Source organism: Rhinoraja longicauda, chromosome 40 (genome assembly GCF_053455715.1).
Source record: "Rhinoraja longicauda isolate Sanriku21f chromosome 40, sRhiLon1.1, whole genome shotgun sequence".
Taxonomy (NCBI): Eukaryota; Metazoa; Chordata; class Chondrichthyes; order Rajiformes; family Arhynchobatidae; genus Rhinoraja; species Rhinoraja longicauda.
Window position 1 is genome coordinate 11453570 of NC_135992.1, and position 17255 is coordinate 11470824.

At 42.4% G+C, this 17255-nt stretch overlaps 2 protein-coding genes across 3 annotated transcripts in view; one reads left to right on the top strand and one right to left on the bottom strand.

The window, feature by feature from the left end:
- LOC144611345 (ferritin heavy chain-like) overlaps nt 1–17255 on the bottom strand; it is a 131307-nt gene that overhangs the window by 5518 nt on the left and 108534 nt on the right. The gene's annotated exons all lie outside the window — the stretch shown is intronic.
- LOC144611361 (ferritin, middle subunit-like) lies at nt 937–17029 on the top strand. Its single transcript, XM_078430432.1, has 4 exons — nt 937–1091; nt 4347–4401; nt 14689–14814; nt 16731–17029. The coding sequence occupies exons 1-4, from the start codon at nt 937–939 to the stop codon at nt 16878–16880; spliced, it is 486 nt and encodes a 161-aa protein (XP_078286558.1). The 3' UTR covers nt 16881–17029.

Here is a 17255-nt window from a genome sequence, read left to right on the forward strand (position 1 = left end):
CGGTAGAGTTGCTGCCTCACAGCGCCAGAGACCCGGGTTCGATCCTGACCACGGGTGCTTGTCTGTACGGAGTTTGTACGTTCTCCCCGTGACCTGCTTGGGTTTTCTCCGGATGCTCCGGTTTCCTCCCACACTCCAAAGACGTACAGGTTTGTAGGTTAGAAACATAGGCATAGAAGCATAGAAAATAGGTGCAGGAGGAGGCCATTTGGCCCTTCGAGCCAGCACCGCCATTCATTGTGATCATGGTTGATCATACACAATCAGTAACCCGTGCCTGCCTTCTCCCCATATCCCTTGATTCCGCTAGCCCCTAGAGCTCTATCTAACTCTTTTAAATTCATCCTGTGAATTGGCCTCCACTGCCCTCTGTGGCAGAGAATTCCACAAATTTACAAATCTGGGTGAAACAGTTTTTTCTCATCTCTTGCTATCCACTTTGCTGCTGTAGCACTGTAAACTTCCCCGATGTGGGACGAATACAGGAATATATTATTAGTATTATTATTGTTCTCCCCGTGACCTGCGTGAGTTTTCTCCGAGATCTTCGGTTTCCTCCCACACTCTAAAGAGGTGCTGGTCTGTAGGTAAATTATGCAGCTGACGGGGAGAACGTACAAACAGAGTGAAAAAGTTACCCCTCAGATTCCTATTAAATCTTTCACCTTGAACCTATGTCCTCTGGTCCTCGATTCCCCTACTCTGGGCAAGAGACCGTGCATCTACCCGATCTATTCCTCTCATGAGTTACTCCAGCTTTTCATGTTGATCATCGGTTTATTCCGGCACCTGCAGTTCCTTCCCACACACTAGTATTCGGCTATTCTCTGCCACCTCCTGTGTGAAGGTTGAGTTATTTGCCAATTCCCGGCTCCCGCACTCCCGCCACCAGATGGCGATGTGGGCTGCCATCCCATTGATTCCAATGGAGATGGAATGAGCAGCCGTATGAGTGGGCAGAAGGTGGTGCTGTCCACTGCCTCAAACACACTCCCCCCTCTGCTCCACCCTCCCCTCGAGCCCTCACACACCCTCGGTCATGTTGCACCGCCGGGAACAAAGGAGGACCACCTGAGAAACATAGACAACAGGTACAGGAGTAGAGCATTCGGCCATCCGAGTCAGCACCGCCATTCAATATGATCATGGCTGATCATCCGATATCAGTACCCCGTTCCTGCTTTCTCCCCACATCCCTTGATTCCATTAGCCCTAAGAGCTAAATCTAACTCTCTTGAAAACAATGGGGGGGGGGGGGGGGGGAAGAACAAAGGGGGACCAAAGCACTTTGTAACTTTGTCAGTGCCCTTTATGTGGCGACTATTTGCATACCTTGGGAATGCAAGGAAAGAATTTCACTGTGCCTTGTCAAATGTGACATTAAAAATATTCACTCATTCATTCATTCGTTCGTTCATTCATTCATTTGTTTGTTCATTCATTCGTTTATTCATTCATTTGTCCATTCGTTCATTCATTCCCTGCAGCTCTTTGATTTCTCCACCACACCCCCACTCTCCAACCTCTGCCCCCCCTCTGGCCCTCTCTCTCTCTCAAGGCCAACCCACCTTTCCCAGCCAACCTTTAGATCTCACCGAAGGTAGACACAAGATGCTGGAGTAACTCAGGGGGACTGGCGGCGTCTCTGGAGAGAAGGGATGGGTGATGTGCAAAGATACTAGAGGAGCAAGATGAACCACTCCGTCGAAATCGCCAATACTGAAGTGTAGTGTGCAAAGGAGTGTAACGTCCGCCATTTTAGTAAGCAAAACCCGCCATCCGCTCTGCCTCTCGCAGTGTAATCAGTGTTTTGGGGGAACAGTATGTGTGATGATACCATAAAAATGCAGAATATATCTCATCTATCAATTCACAGATTTTTGTTATTTTTCTTTTTAAATGTTTCTGCAAGTTTCTGCCTATTAAAATGGCGCCGTGACGTACTACGGGTTTTAGGGTCGAGTGGTCTATCTTGCTCTGCTCTATTATCTTTGGTGATGTGTCGGGTTGGGTCGCGGCCCTTCTCCAGACAGAGTCAGGGGGGAGGGGGGGACTAAAGACATGGAAGGGTAAGGTGTGAATACGACAGATCAAAGCAGAAGCAATGTAGTGTGGTTCAATGTAGTGTGGTTCACTAAGGGGCAGAAAACGCTAGTGGGAGTTGTGTACAGGCCACCTAACAGTAGTAGTAGAGTTGGGGATGGCATCAAACAGGAAATTAGAAATGCATGAAACAAAGGTAAAACAGTTATAATGGGTGACTTCAATCTACATATAGATTGGGTGAATCAAATTGGCAGAGGTGCTGAGGAAGAGGATTTCTTGGAATGTATATGGGATAGTTTTCTAAACCAACATGTAGAGGAACCAACGAGAGAGCAGGCTATTCTAGACTGGGTATTGAGTAACGAGGAAGGGTTAGTTAGCAGTCTTGATGTGCGTGGCCCCTTGGGCAAGACTGACCATAATATGGTTGAGTTCTTCATTAGGATGGAGAGTGACTTAGTTAATTCAGAAACAACGGTTCTGAACTTAAAGAAAGGTAACTTTGAGGGCATGAGACGTGAATTGGCCAAGATAGACAGGCAATCGATTCTTAAAGGGTTGACGGTGGATATGCAATGGAAAGCATTTAAAGACCACATGGATGAACTACAACATTTGTTCATCCCAGTTTGGCAAAAGAATAAATCAGGGAAGGTAGTGCATCCGTGGCTAACAAGGGAGATTAGGGATAGTATCAAAACAAAAGATGAAGCGTACAAATTAGCAAGAAAAAGCAGCCTACCAGAGGACTGGGAGAAATTCAGAGTCCAGCAGAGGAGGACAAAGGGCTTAATTAGGAAAGGGAAAATAGATTATGAAAGAAAACTGGCAGGGAACATAAAAACTGACTGCAAAAGCTTTTATAGATATGTGAAGAGAAAAGGATTAGTTAAAACAAATGTAGGTGCATTGCAGTCAGAAACAGGTGAATTGATCATGGGGAACAAGGACATGGCAGACCAATTGAATAACTACTTTGGTTCTGTCTTCACTAAGGAAGACATAAATAATCTGCCGGAAATAGCAGGGGACCGGGGGTCAAATGAGATGGAGGAACTGAGTGAAATCCAGGTTAGTCGGGAAGTGGTGTTAGGTAAATTGAATGGATTAAAGGCCGATAAATTCCCAGGGCCAGATAGGCTGCATCCCAGAGTGCTTAAGGAGGTAGCCCCAGAAATAGTGGATGCATTAGTGATAATTTTTCAAAACTCTTTAGATTCTGGAGTAGTTCCTGAAGATTGGAGGGTAGCTAATGTAACCCCACTTTTCAAAAAGGGAGGGAGAGAAAACGGCCACATCTTCCCATCCCCTCCCCTTTCTGCGTTCCGCAGAGACCGTTCCCTCCGTAACTCCCTGGTCCACTCGTCCCTTCCTACCCAAACCACCCCATCCCCGGGCACTTTCCCCTGCAACCGCAGTCGGCCATCCGAGCCAGTCTTCCGGTGGCGCTATGCTCTGATAAAGCCACGCGTCAACTAGCTCCGAAGAAAATCCGATCTTAAAAGGGGAAAGAACGGGACGGGTCCACTGAAATTTGCCGATAATTTTCAACGAAGGGTGAGTGAAGTAATCAGACCGTGACTCCTACCGTTTAAAAGTCGATAAGTTGCACTCCCCCGTTAAAAATTGCTGCAAAACGAGCTGGCAAGGCCAGGCTGCCGGAAGAGGAATCAGGCCAGATGGAAGCATCAGCTTCAGCCTCAATTCCAGTGCCGACCCAAGAAGAAATTCCCAAACAGTCCCGAAAGCCACAGCCTAAAAAAATTGGATTGGAGGAATTTCAAACCATAGTTGGTGAGGAGCTTTCAAGTATGAAGGATGATTTTCAGGAAATGAAAGATGAATTAATATCGTTGAAAGGATTGAATGGAGAAATATCAACTATCATCAGTGAGGTTATCATCAGTAAAGAAAGGAACATGTGATAGTATGAACGAACATATGGTGGAAGTAAACTCTAAACTACAAAAGCTGGATTCCGACTTTACCAGTAAGTTGGAGCATATTACTACTACGGTACATCAACATGACGAGGCTATACGCGAGTTGGAAGTTCTAGCTGAGACAAGCGTTGAAACAACAAAAAGGGTATTAACGGAGACTCAACGCCTATCTGATCTACTAGCGAAAGTAACCGAAAAATGCATTGACTTAGAGGGTCGCTCTAAACGTCAGAACCTAAGGATTGTCGGAGTTAAAGAAGGCCAAGGGAAAGATAAAAACCTCTGTGATTTCACTGCTGAACTCCTACGGGATGTTGTGAAACTGGACACAAAACCTTTGCTGGATCGAGCCCACAGAGCACTGAGAGCTCGGCCAGCTGCTGGCGCTCCCCCAAGGCATCTGATATTAAAGGTACACTACTCTCACGTCTTAGAAGATATTTTGTCGAGAATCGCTACCAACAGAAACTTATCATTCCAAGGCGACAATATCCGTATTTTTAGAGATTATCCTGCTGAGGTGGTTAAGAAAAGAGCTCTTTTTAACGAGACAAGATCAATTTTGAGGAAGATCCCATCGCTCAGATTCGGAATGTTGTACCCGGCCAAACTGCGAGTCACCTACAAGCAGACAGAAACCTTTTATACTGATCACAATAAAGCATTCGAATTCGCCCGAGAGATTGAAAACTCGCTGAAGGGATGAATACCACTCCACGGCTGTAATCACTGGCAGAGAACTGATTGGGCTATAAGGCGTTATAATTTAATGTTCCAAGACCAGTGAATAAGCTATATGACTATTAATCTTTACTAACTACTGCTAATAAAAAATATTATTAATCACTACCAATAAGAAGTTCAAGTAACACCTGACTCATGTAAATTTTACTTTTAACATTTAACTAATAAACCCTAGGGGGGAAAACTGGCCTATTTTGGATTAAATTTATTTGGGTCTCCCCTGTTTATTTCCCCTTGCTTCTAAAAATATATATTTTTAAAAACCGGAACTAGTATTAATTTTGTCACAAGCTACGGATGTCCTTAATTTTTTTGCCACCATAGGGTGGCTTTCACTAACTGCACTAATTGTAGTTGTAGTTTTAGATGTTTCTTTTCTTTTCCTGCACTCTTTTAACTCTCTACGTTCTTATCTTCCTTCTGATTTTTTTCACTATGTTATTATTAAGTATTTATATCATTTTGGGAGATACTTTCGGGTGATACTCCGAATACCACAAAAGACCACCCAACCTCCACTCAAGAAGAATGCTATGGTTCGTGTGACAAACCATTTACTTTATCATAGACCATTTAATCTTTAAGATGCAAGATACTACTACGAAATCTGGGGGTAAAGGTATTACATTTTGTAGCTGGAATGTCAAGGGCATTAATGAACCAATCAAAAGAGGTAAAGTACTTTCACATCTAAAATCAATTAATGCTGATATAATGTTTCTTCAGGAAACCCATCTCAAAAACGTAGCACATAATAGACTGAAAGGCAAATGGATTGACAAATTATTTCATTCATCATTCTCCTTTAAATCAAGAGGGGTAGCCATTTTAATCCGTAAGGGTATACCATTCAAACATACCTCTTCTATTGTTGATACTGAAGGTAGATATGTCATATTAGTGGGTGAACTGTATTCTACAAAACTGATATTGGTGAATATCTATGCACCAAACTTTGACAACCCGCTATTTTTTAAGAAAATATTTAATACTATTCCAGAATTTGGACAATACAATTTGATAATTGGAGGAGATTTAAATTGTACATTAGATCCTTATTTGGATAGATCGTCAACTCAAAGGAAAATAAAATCCAAGTCATGTGAATTATTAAATTCATATATAAACAGTGCAAATATAAAAGACGTTTGGAGAATTGAAAACCCCTCAGACCGTGAGTATTCTTTTTATTCACCAGTGCACAAAACATATTCAAGAATTGACTACTTCTTAGTGGACTCCAAACTCATTCCTTATACGTATAATTCAAAATATCATAACATTATTATATCCGATCATTCCCCTCTAACATTTAGGGTAAAACTACAAGGAGTAACGGAGAAACAGACTAATTGGAGATTCAACCCACAAATCTTAAACGAAACAGCATGTTACGACTATCTCAACTTGCAGATTAAAACCTTTTTTTCGGACAAATGACCTCCCTGAAACATCTGCCTCCCTGCTCTGGGAAACATTCAAAGCGTTTGTGAGAGGATGTATTATTGCCTTTCAGGCTTCCCAAAACAAGAAGAACCGAGCTGAACAACACGAGCTAGAAAAACAGATAAAACAGCAAGACACAACAAACGCGATCGCTCCTTCTATTATAATACATAATAAAATTGCTGCTCTTAAATATAGGTTAAATCATATACTTTCAGCTCAAATCTTAAGGCTTTTTCAGCATACTAAACAAATACATTTTGAATTTGGAGATAAGCCACAGAAATTGCTAGCTCGACAACTCCGTAAATTAGAAGACGAATCCACAATTCATAAAATCAGATCAGAAAACGGAGACTTGCTTAAATTACCCAAGGACATTAACGAGAGATTTTTGCAATTTTATCAGGCATTATACTCATCAAACATAATAGATAGCCCTGTGAATATGCAAAACTTTCTGCAGAAATGTAACCTCTCTGGTTTAAATGACGATGAGAGAAATTTACTGGGCGCAGAAATAACTACGAATGACATTGAAGAGGTCATTAAGTCCTTGAAAAATGGGAAGACCCCTGGTCCTGATGGCTTAAATAATGAATTTTATAAAAAATTTAGTGACTTGATCTCCCCACGCTTACAAACTGTATATAGTTACGCCTTTAAACAACAGATATTACCACAAACTTTGACTGAATCAACAATAATACTTATCCCTAAAAAAGATAAGGATTCTGAAGACCCTGGTTCGTATAGAGCCATAGCTCTTTTAAATACTGATCAGAAGATATTAGCTAAAGTTTTAGCCCACAGATTAAGTTTAGTTATTGATAAATTAATACACCCTGACCAATCAGGCTTTATATCTAAACGATATTCTTTCTATAACCTAAGACGCTTGTTCAATATAATATACTCAAATAGAATATTAAACGAAAACTTAGCAATCATTTCGCTAGATGCTGAAAAAGCATTTGATCAAGTGGAATGGCCCTATCTTTTCTCCGTGATGGAAAAATTCCAACTCGGTGAAAACTTTTGCTCATGGGTGAAACTTTTATATAAAACTCCAACAGCTAGAATATTGACAAACCAAATGTTGTCACCAAAATTTCACTTATCCAGAGGTTGTAGACAAGGATGTCCATTATCTCCGCTCTTATTTGCCCTCGTTATAGAACCACTCGCCGAGAGTATCAGATCACACCCAGACATTCACGGCTATAACACTAAACATACAATTAACAACATTTCCTTATATGCGGATGATGTACTATTATACATCACAAATCCTGAAATTAGCATTCCGAATTTACTAAATCTCATAACTCAATTTGGCTCATTCTCCGGATATAGAATTAATTGGTACAAAAGCGAAATCATGCCAATTACGGAACAAAATCCGGCTATACTTCAACAATTCCCTTTTAAAATTGCCTATGAAAAGTTCAAATACCTTGGAATCTACGTGACTAGGAAATATACTTCTTTATTTAAATCAAATTTTCCTTCTTTAGTTACTAAATTACATAGAAATATCCAATTTTGGAAAACACTCCCCCTTTCACTAGCTGGTCGAATTAATGCTATAAAGATGATCTTCCTCCCACAGCTACTATACTTATTTCAAGCAATCCCGATACACCTTCCAAAAAAATTGATTCAATTATTACTAATTTTAACTGGGATTATAAGACCCATAGAATAAATAAAAGACATTTATGCAAGTCTAAAACTAATGGAGGATTCGCTTTACCAAACTTCCTATTTTATTACTGGGCGGTTAATATTAAAAATATAACCTTCTGGCTGACATTGATTGGCAACCAGATTGGTTAAAGTTGGAGGAGGAGGATTGCTTACCATTTGACATTGGTGCGATCTTATTCGCCCCAATAATTTTGAATAAAAAAACATATGGAAGAAATCCGATTATACATAGTGTTATCCGTGTTTGGAAACAATTAAAACTCACTTTAAAATTGAGTAATTTATCTTTCTTCCTACCCATTGCAAATAACCCTTCTTTCAAACCGTCTGTCTCAGATAGAGGATTCATTCAATGGAAAGGTTATGGAATTAAAATGGTGGGAGACCTCTATCATAAGGGAACTTTTCTCTCTTTTCAGGAATTACAACAGAAGTATGGATTACATGCTAATAATTTTTTTAGATATTTACAACTCAAGAGATTATGTAAAATCACATACGCAAGAATATATGCTCTGAGTATGGTGTCCAATTTGACGTGAAATACAATGCTAAAAAGAGCGTTGTCATGATTTGTAAAGTAAAAGGGGACAAAGATCTAGTCTTCCCATCATTTTACCTGTCTGGGCAGGTTCTATCTGTCTGCTGTAAAGCTAAGTATCTGGGACATGTCATCACAGATCAAATGTCTGATGATGAGGACATGTATAGACAGCGCCGCATGTTGTATGCACAAGCTAACATGTTGGTTAGGAAATTCCACTGGTGCTCAGGAAATGTCAAGATAAACCTGTTTAGAGCGTACTGTACTCCTCTTTACACTGCTCCTTTGTGGATAAAGTTTAATAAGTCAAGCATCCATAAACTTAAGGTTGCCTATAATGACTGCATGCGCATATTGCTTAGAAAGCCAAGGTGGTGCAGTGCAAGTGAACTGTTTTGTAGTGCAGGAGTCAATACGTTTCATGCCCTGTTGAGGAATCTCTGATAAGGGGACTAGAGGTAAAAGAGCCATTAGGAGGCAGTGATCACAACATGATAAGTTTTACTCTGCAAATGGAAAGGCAGAAGGGAAAATCGGAAGTGTCGGTATTACAGTATAGCAAAGGGGATTACAGAGGCATGAGGCAGGAGCTGGCCAAAATTGATTGGAAGGAGGCCCTAGCAGGGAAGACGGTAGAACAGCAATGGCAGGTATTCCTGGGAATAATGCAGAGGTTGCAGGATCAATTTATTCCAAAGAGGTGGAAAGACTCTAAGGGGAGTAAGAGACACCTGTGGCTGACGAGGGAAGTCAGGGACAGCATAAAAATTAAGGAGAGGAAGTATAACATAGCAAAGAAGAGTGGGAAGACAGAGGATTGGGACTCTTTTAAAGAGCAACAAAAGTTAACTAAAAAGGCAATACGGGGAGAAAAGATGAGGTACGAGGGTAAACTAGCCAATAATATAAAGGAGGATAGCAAAAGTTTTTTTAGGTACGTGAAGAGGAAAAAAATAGTCAAGGCAAATGTGGGTCCCTTGAAGACAGAAGCAGGGGAATTTATTATGGGGAACAAAGAAATGGCAGACGAGTTAAACCGTTACTTTGGATCTGTCTTCACTGAGGAAGATACACACAATCTCCCAAATGTTCTAGGGGCCGGAGAACCTAGGGTGATGGAGGAACTGAAGGAAATCCACATTAGGCAGGAAATGGTTTTGGGTAGACTGATGGGACTGAAGGCTGATAAATCCCCAGGGCCTGATGGTCTGCATCCCAGAGTACTTAAGGAGGTGGCTCTAGAAATAGTGGAAGCATTGGAGATCATTTTTCAATGTTCTATAGATTCAGGATCAGTTCCTGTGGATTGGAGGATAGCAAATGTTATCCCACTTTTTAAGAAAGGAGGGAGAGAGAAAACGGGTAATTATAGACCAGTTAGTCTGACATCAGTGGTGGGGAAGATGCTGGAGTCAATTATAAAAGACGAAATTGCTGAGCATTTGGATAGCAGTAACGGGATCATTCCGAGTCAGCATGGATTTACGAAGGGGAAATCATGCTTGACAAATCTACTGGAATTTTTTGAGGATGTAACTAGGAAAATTGACAAGGGAGAGTCAGTGGATGTGGTGTACCTCGACTTTCAGAAAGCCTTCGACAAGGTCCCACATAGGAGATTAGTGGGCAAAATTAGGGCACATGGTATTGGGGGTAGGGTACTGACATGGATAGAAAATTGGTTGACAGACAGAAAGCAAAGAGTGGGGATAAATGGGTCCCTTTCGGAATGGCAGGCAGTGACCAGTGGGGTACCGCAAGGTTCGGTGCTGGGACCCCAGCTATTTACGATATACATTAATGACTTAGACGAAGGGATTAAAAGTACCATTAGCAAATTTGCAGATGATACTAAGTTGGGGGGTAGTGTGAATTGTGAGGAAGATGCAATAAGGCTGCAGGGTGACTTGGACAGGTTGTGTGAGTGGGCGGATACATGGCAGATGCAGTTTAATGTAGGTAAGTGTGAGGTTATTCACTTTGGAAGTAAGAATAGAAAGGCAGATTATTATCTGAATGGTGTCAAGTTAGGAGGAGGGGGAGTTCAACGAGATCTGGGTGTCCTAGTGCATCAGTCAATGAAAGGAAGCATGCAGGTTCAGCAGGCAGTGAAGAAAGCCAATGGAATGTTGGCCTTCGTAACAAGAGGAGTTGAGTATAGGAGCAAAGAGGTCCTTCTACAGTTGTACCGGGCCCTGGTGAGACTGCACCTGGAGTACTGTGTGCAGTTTTGGTCTCCAAATTTGAGGAAGGATATTCTTGCTATGGAGGGCGTGCAGCGTAGGTTCACTAGGTTAATTCCCGGAATGGCGGGACTGTCGTATGTTGAAAGGCTGGAGCGATTGGGCTTGTATACACTGGAATTTAGAAGGATGAGGGGGGATCTTATTGAAACATATAAGATAATTAGGGGATTGGACACATTAGAGGCAGATAACATGTTCCCAATGTTGGGGGAGTCCAGAACAAGGGGCCACAGTTTGAGAATAAGGGGTAGGCCATTTAGAACGGAGATGAGGAAGAACTTTTTCAGTCAGAGGGTGGTGAAGGTGTGGAATTCTCTGCCTCAGAAGGCAGTGGAGGCCAGTTCGTTGGATGCTTTCAAGAGAGAGCTGGATAGAGCTCTTAAGGATAGCGGAGTGAGGGGGTATGGGGAGAAGGCAGGAACGGGGTACTGATTGAGAGTGATCAGCCATGATCGCATTGAATGGCGGTGCTGGCTCGAAGGGCTGAATGGCCTACTCCTGCACCTATTGTCTATTGTCTATTGTCTAAATTTATATGCCGATTGAATGGTTCTCAGAATTCCATCATTGTGCTGCTGGTAAATCCTGGTTTCAGTGCCGTGAGATACCTGTCACCTATGTGGAAACATTGGTATTGTTGCCTTTTCTAATTTAATTTAATATGTATATACTGTGTACTGTATGTGTATTCTAATGGACCATGAGTCTGCTTAATAAATTTAATAATAATAATAATAGATTTAGAGGCCCAGGAATTCTTGATGAATGCTTGAACCGTCACTACAATACAAATAAATTAATATCTTATATTTATAACACTCTTTTAGATACTGACATTCCGTCATCAGAATCATATAGACGAGCATGGGAGGACGAATTGGCTCAACCCATAACGCAAGACATATGGGACGAAAGTTTACAACACATACATCAATGCTCGCTAAACACTAGACACTCATTAATACAATTTAAAATATTACACAGACTACATTATTCGAAGACAAAATTAAACAGGATCGTCCCAAGTATCTCCCCTATTTGTGATAAATGTCAATTTCAAGAAGCCAATTTAACTCACACTTTTGTGACTTGTACAAATATGCAAAATTTTTGGATCGATATTTTAAAAATAATTTCCAAAGTTATCGATAACCAACTGGATTTAGATCCAAAATTATTAATTTTAGGATTATCAGAACACATTACAAACTTTACTTTAAGTCAGAGACGCCTTCTTGACTACAGTTTAATAACTGCGAAAAAATTAATACTTAAATTTTGGAAAAAACCAGTAACCCCCACAACTAAAATGTGGATTATGGAAATGACCGAGACCTTGCATTTGGAAAAAATAAGGTTTGCCTTAATTGACAAACTAGATCTATTTTTTAAAATATGGTCTCCATTTATTGAATTTTTAAAAAAGTTAATGGGTTTGTCACAAAACTAAAATTTAAAACTAAAGTTAAAACTTGAGTTTAGGGTTGGATGAACAACTATACTCACTATGATCTATCCCCATAATTTTTATGTTTGTAATTCTCTTTTTTCTTTGCTTTCTCTCTATTAGTTTATAGTCTTTTTTTTTTCAGTCTCTTTTCATCTTTATTTTTTCTTAAAAAATTTAAAATTGAAGCTATGTAAGAACTCTATAACCAGTTTGTCGTTTATTATTATTTGTACATATGCTTTAAAAAAAAAAAAAGATGGGATAGCAGCACATTTGGAAAGTGGTGAAATCATTGGACAAAGTCAGCATGGATTTATGAAAGGTAAATCATGTCTGACGAATCTTATAGAATTTTTCGTGGATGTAACTAGTAGAGTGGATAAGGGAGAACCAGTGGATGTGTTATATCTGGACTTCCAGAAGGCTTTCGACAAGGTCCCACATAAGAGATTAGTATGCAAACTTAAAGCACACGGTATTGGGGGTTCAGTATTGATGTGGATAGAGAACTGGCTGGCAGACAGGAAGCAAAGAGTAGGAATAAATGGGTCCTTTTCAGAATGGCAGGCAGTGACTAGGCTCAGTGCTGGGACCCCAGCTATTTACAATATATATTAATGATTTGGACGAGGGAATTGAATGCAACATCTCCAAGTTTGCGGATGACACGAAGCTGGGGGGCAGTGTTAGCTGCGAGGAGGATGCTAGGAGGCAGCAACGTGACTTGGATAGGTTAGGTGAGTGGGCAAATGCATGGCAGATGCAGTATAATGTGGATAAATGTGAGGTTATCCACTTTGGTGGCAAGAACAGGAAAGCAGACCATTATCTGAATGGTGGCCGATTAGGAAAAGGGGAGATGCAACGAGACCTGGGTGTCGTGGTACACCAGTCATTGAAAGTAGGCATGCAGGTGCAGCAGGCAGTGATGAAAGTGAATGGTATGTTGGCATTCATAGCGAGGGGATTTGAGTATAGGAGCAGGGAGGTTCTGCTGCAGTTGTACAGGGCATTGGTGAGACCACACCTGGAGTATTGCGTACAGTTTTGGTCTCCTAATCTGAAAGACATTCTTGCCATAGAGGGAGTACAGAGAAGGTTCATCAGATTGATTCCTGGGATGGCAGGACTTTCATATGAAGAAAGACTGGATAGACTCGGCTTGTACTCGCTGGAATTTAGAAGATTGAGGGGGGATCTTATAGAAACTTACAAAATTCTCAAGGGGTTGGACAGGCTAGATGCATGAAGATTGTTCCTGATGTTGGGGGAGTCCAGAACAAGGGGTCACAGTTTAAGGATAAGGGGGAAGTCTTTTAGGACCGAGATGAGAAAGTTTTTTTTCACACAGAGTGGTGAATCTGTGGAATTCTCTGCCACAGAAGGTAGTTGAGGCCAGTTCATTGGCTATATTTAAGAGGGAGTTAGATGTGGCCCTTGTGGCTAAAGGGATCAGGGGGTATGGAGAGAAGGCAGGTACGGGATACTGAGTTGGATGATCAGCCATGATCATATTGAATGGCGGTGCAGGCTCGAAGGGCCGAATGGCCTACTCCTGCACCTATTTTCTATGTTTCTATGAAATGTGTTTATGAGTTCAGAAGCCTGATGGCCTGATGGTAGAAACTGTTCTTAAGTCTGGTGGTACGCGCAGCCATACTCCTGTATCGTCTGCCTGACGGTAACAAGGAGAACAGCCTGCGTGCTGGGTGGCTGTGGTCCTTAATGATGCTGCGTGCCTTCCGCAGGAACCGCCGGTAGAGAGTGTCCTGAATGGCCGGGAGACAGTTAGACAGTTGCCAGTGATGTGCTGTGCCGTCTTCACCACTCTCTGTAGTGGTTTGTGGCTGTGGACAGAACAGTTCCCGTACCAGACTGTAATGCTTGTCTGTACGGAGTTTGTACGTTCTCCCCGTCAGCTGCATAATTTACCTACAGACCTGCACATCTTTAGAGTGTGGGAGGAAACCGAAGATCTCGGAGAAAACCCACGCAGGTCACGGGGAGAACAATAATAATATTAATAATATATTCCTGTATTCGTCCCACATCGGGGACGTTTACAGTGCTACAGCAGCAAAGTGGATAGCAAGAGATGAGAAAAAACTGTTTCACCCAGAGAGTTGTAAATTTGTGGAATTCTCTGCCACAGAGGGCAGTGGAGGCCAATTCACAGGATGAATTTAAAAGAGTTAGATAGAGCTCTAGGGGCTAGCGGAATCAAGGGATATGGGGAGAAGGCAGGCACGGGTTACTGATTGTGTATGATCAAAATGAATGGTGGTGCTGGCTCGAAGGGCCAAATGGCCTCCTCCTGCACCTATTTTCTATGCTTATGTTTCTAACCTACAAACCTGTACGTCTTTGGAGTGTGGGAGGAAACCGGAGCATCCGGAGAAAACCCAAGCAGGTCACGGGGAGAACGTACAAACTCTGTACAGACAAGCACCCGTGGTCAGGATCGAACCCAGGTCTCTGGCGCTGTGAGGCAGCAACTCTACTGCTGCGCCACCATGCCGCCCTTTAAAGTAGAATCTTAATTCTGTCTTATACCTGCAGAAACCAGCCAAGAGCGAGTGGGGGAGTGGGCTGGAGGCCACACAGGACGCCCTGGAATTACAGAAAAACGTCAACAAGTCTCTCCTTGATCTGCACCAGCTAGCAACTGATAAAGAGGATCCTCAGGTAACGAGAATTACCTGAACCCTAGAGAGAGCATTCACTGTCGATGGGCTATCTGGTCTGACGGGCTAACGGAATCAAGGCATATGGGGAGAATGCAGGAACAGGGTACTGATTCCAGATGATCAGCCATGATCATATTGAATGCTGGCACTGGCTCGAAGGGCCGAATGGCCTACTCCTGCAACTATTTTCTATGTTTCTAGAGCGTTATAATTTCTCCTAAGGGGGAATGAATACGGTCTTATAAATCAGAGCATCGAACATAGAAGTTGGGATATAATGTTAAAATTGTACAGGGCATTGGCGAGGTCGAATCTGGAGTATGGTGTGCTGTTCTGGTCGCCAAATTATAGGAAGGATGTCGACAAAATGGAGGGTACAGAGGAGATTTACTAGAATGTTGCCTGGGTTTCAGCACTTAAGCTACAGAGAGAGGTTGAACAGGTTGGGTCTTTATTCTTTGGAGCGTAGAAGGTTGAGGGGGGACTTGATAGAGGTTTTTAAAATTTTAAGAGGGACGGACAGAGATGAGGTGGGTAGGCTTTTCCCTTTGAGAGTGGGGAAGATTCCAACAAGGGGACATAGCTTCAGAATTGAGGGACAAAAGTTTAGGGGTAACATGAGGGGTAACTTCTTTACTCAGAGGGTGTATGGAATGGGCTTCCGGTGGAAGTGGTGGAGGCAGGCTCGATTTTATTATTTAAGAGTAAATTGGATAGGTATATGGATAAGAGGGTTATGGTCTGAGAGCAGGTAGATGAGACTAGGTCAGAGAGAGTGGTTGGCGTGGACTGGTAGGGCCGAACGGGCCTGTTTCCGTGCTGTAGTTGTTATATTATATGGTACCACAGGAAAACAATGCTTCAGTTTCAATGGACATTGGTGAGACCTTATTTGGAGTAGTCTATAATATTGGCCTCTTTTTTTTAAAGAAAGGATGTTAATGCATTGGAAACATTTCAAAGAAGATTTATTATACCAATATCTGGAATGTCCAATGTCTTGTCATGAGAAAATGTTGAATGGCCTAAGCTAAGTTTCGTTTAGAGACACAGTGCGGAAATAGGCCCATCGAGTCCACACTGACCAGCGATCCCCGCAGACTAACGCTACCCGACACACACTGGAGACCATTTTACATTTATACCAAGTCAATTAACCTCCAAACCTGGACGTCTTTGGAGAGCGGGAGGAAACTGGAGATCTCGGAGAAAACCCACGCGGTCACTGGGAATAACGTACAAACTCCGTACAGAGAGCGCCCGTAGTCGGGATCGAACCCGGGTCTCTGGCGCTGTAAGGCAGGAGCTCTACCGCTGCGCCACCGTGCAGCCATGCATGGGAGTACAAAGATGTCCCATGCAGACAGGAATGCAGAGTTGCAGTTACTCACAGATCAGCCATGATCTTATTAAATGACAGGACAGGCTAGGTGGGCTGAATGGCCTACTCCTGCTCCTGTTGTGTATCTAACAGATGCACCACACTGATCTGTTGACCTTCGCAGATACTGCTCATATGCTCATGCGATAGGAGCAGAATTAGGCCATTCGGCCCATCAAGTCTACACCGCCATTCAATCGTGGCTGATCTATCTCTCCCTCCCAACCCCATTCTCCTGCCATTCTCCCCATAACCCCTGACATCCGCACTAACGAAGAATCTATCTATCTCCGACGTAAAAATATCCATTGACTTGGCCTCCACACCTTCTGTGGCAATGAATTCCAGATTCACCACCCTCTGACTAAAGAAATCCCTCCTCATCTCCTTCCTGGAGAAACGTCCTTTTATTCTGAGGCTGTGCCCTCACGTCCTCGACTCTCTCCCACTGGTGGAGACACCCTCCAAAGAGCAGTCCACCACACCTGATAATTTTGTTGCATGAAGTGAATCCCATTTTTTTTTCCCCCCAGCTGTGCAATTTCCTGGAGTCCAATTTCTTGAACATCAATGTGGAATTCATGAAGACACTGGGAGACCACATCACGAGCCTGATGGGACTGAGTGCAGGCCAGACCGGTGGAATGGGCGAGTACCTGTTTGACCAGCACAGCCTTGAATGAAGGGTCTTGACTGTGGAAAGCAAGCCATCACCTTCCACACCTCTCACCACCACCCCAACGTGCTGTCTGTAAAATACCAAAGTATCTCACACTGAATGTTAAGACGTCTGTCTCAGAACACAAGCCTACTTTTATTGATGTAATAAATGTATCCAGAAAAACAAAATGGCCAATTGATGGTGTTTGATAAGGTCAACATCTCCGAACACCTTGACTAAGAACATCAATAACTATGATACATCTCCCCACTTCACCAGTTTCTTCTCCATATACATAGGTTCGTAATCTCATTAGCACGGTGGCGCAGCGGTGGAGTTGCTGCCTTTCAGTGCCAGGGACCCGGGTTCGATTCTGCCCACTTTTTTTTTTTCCAAT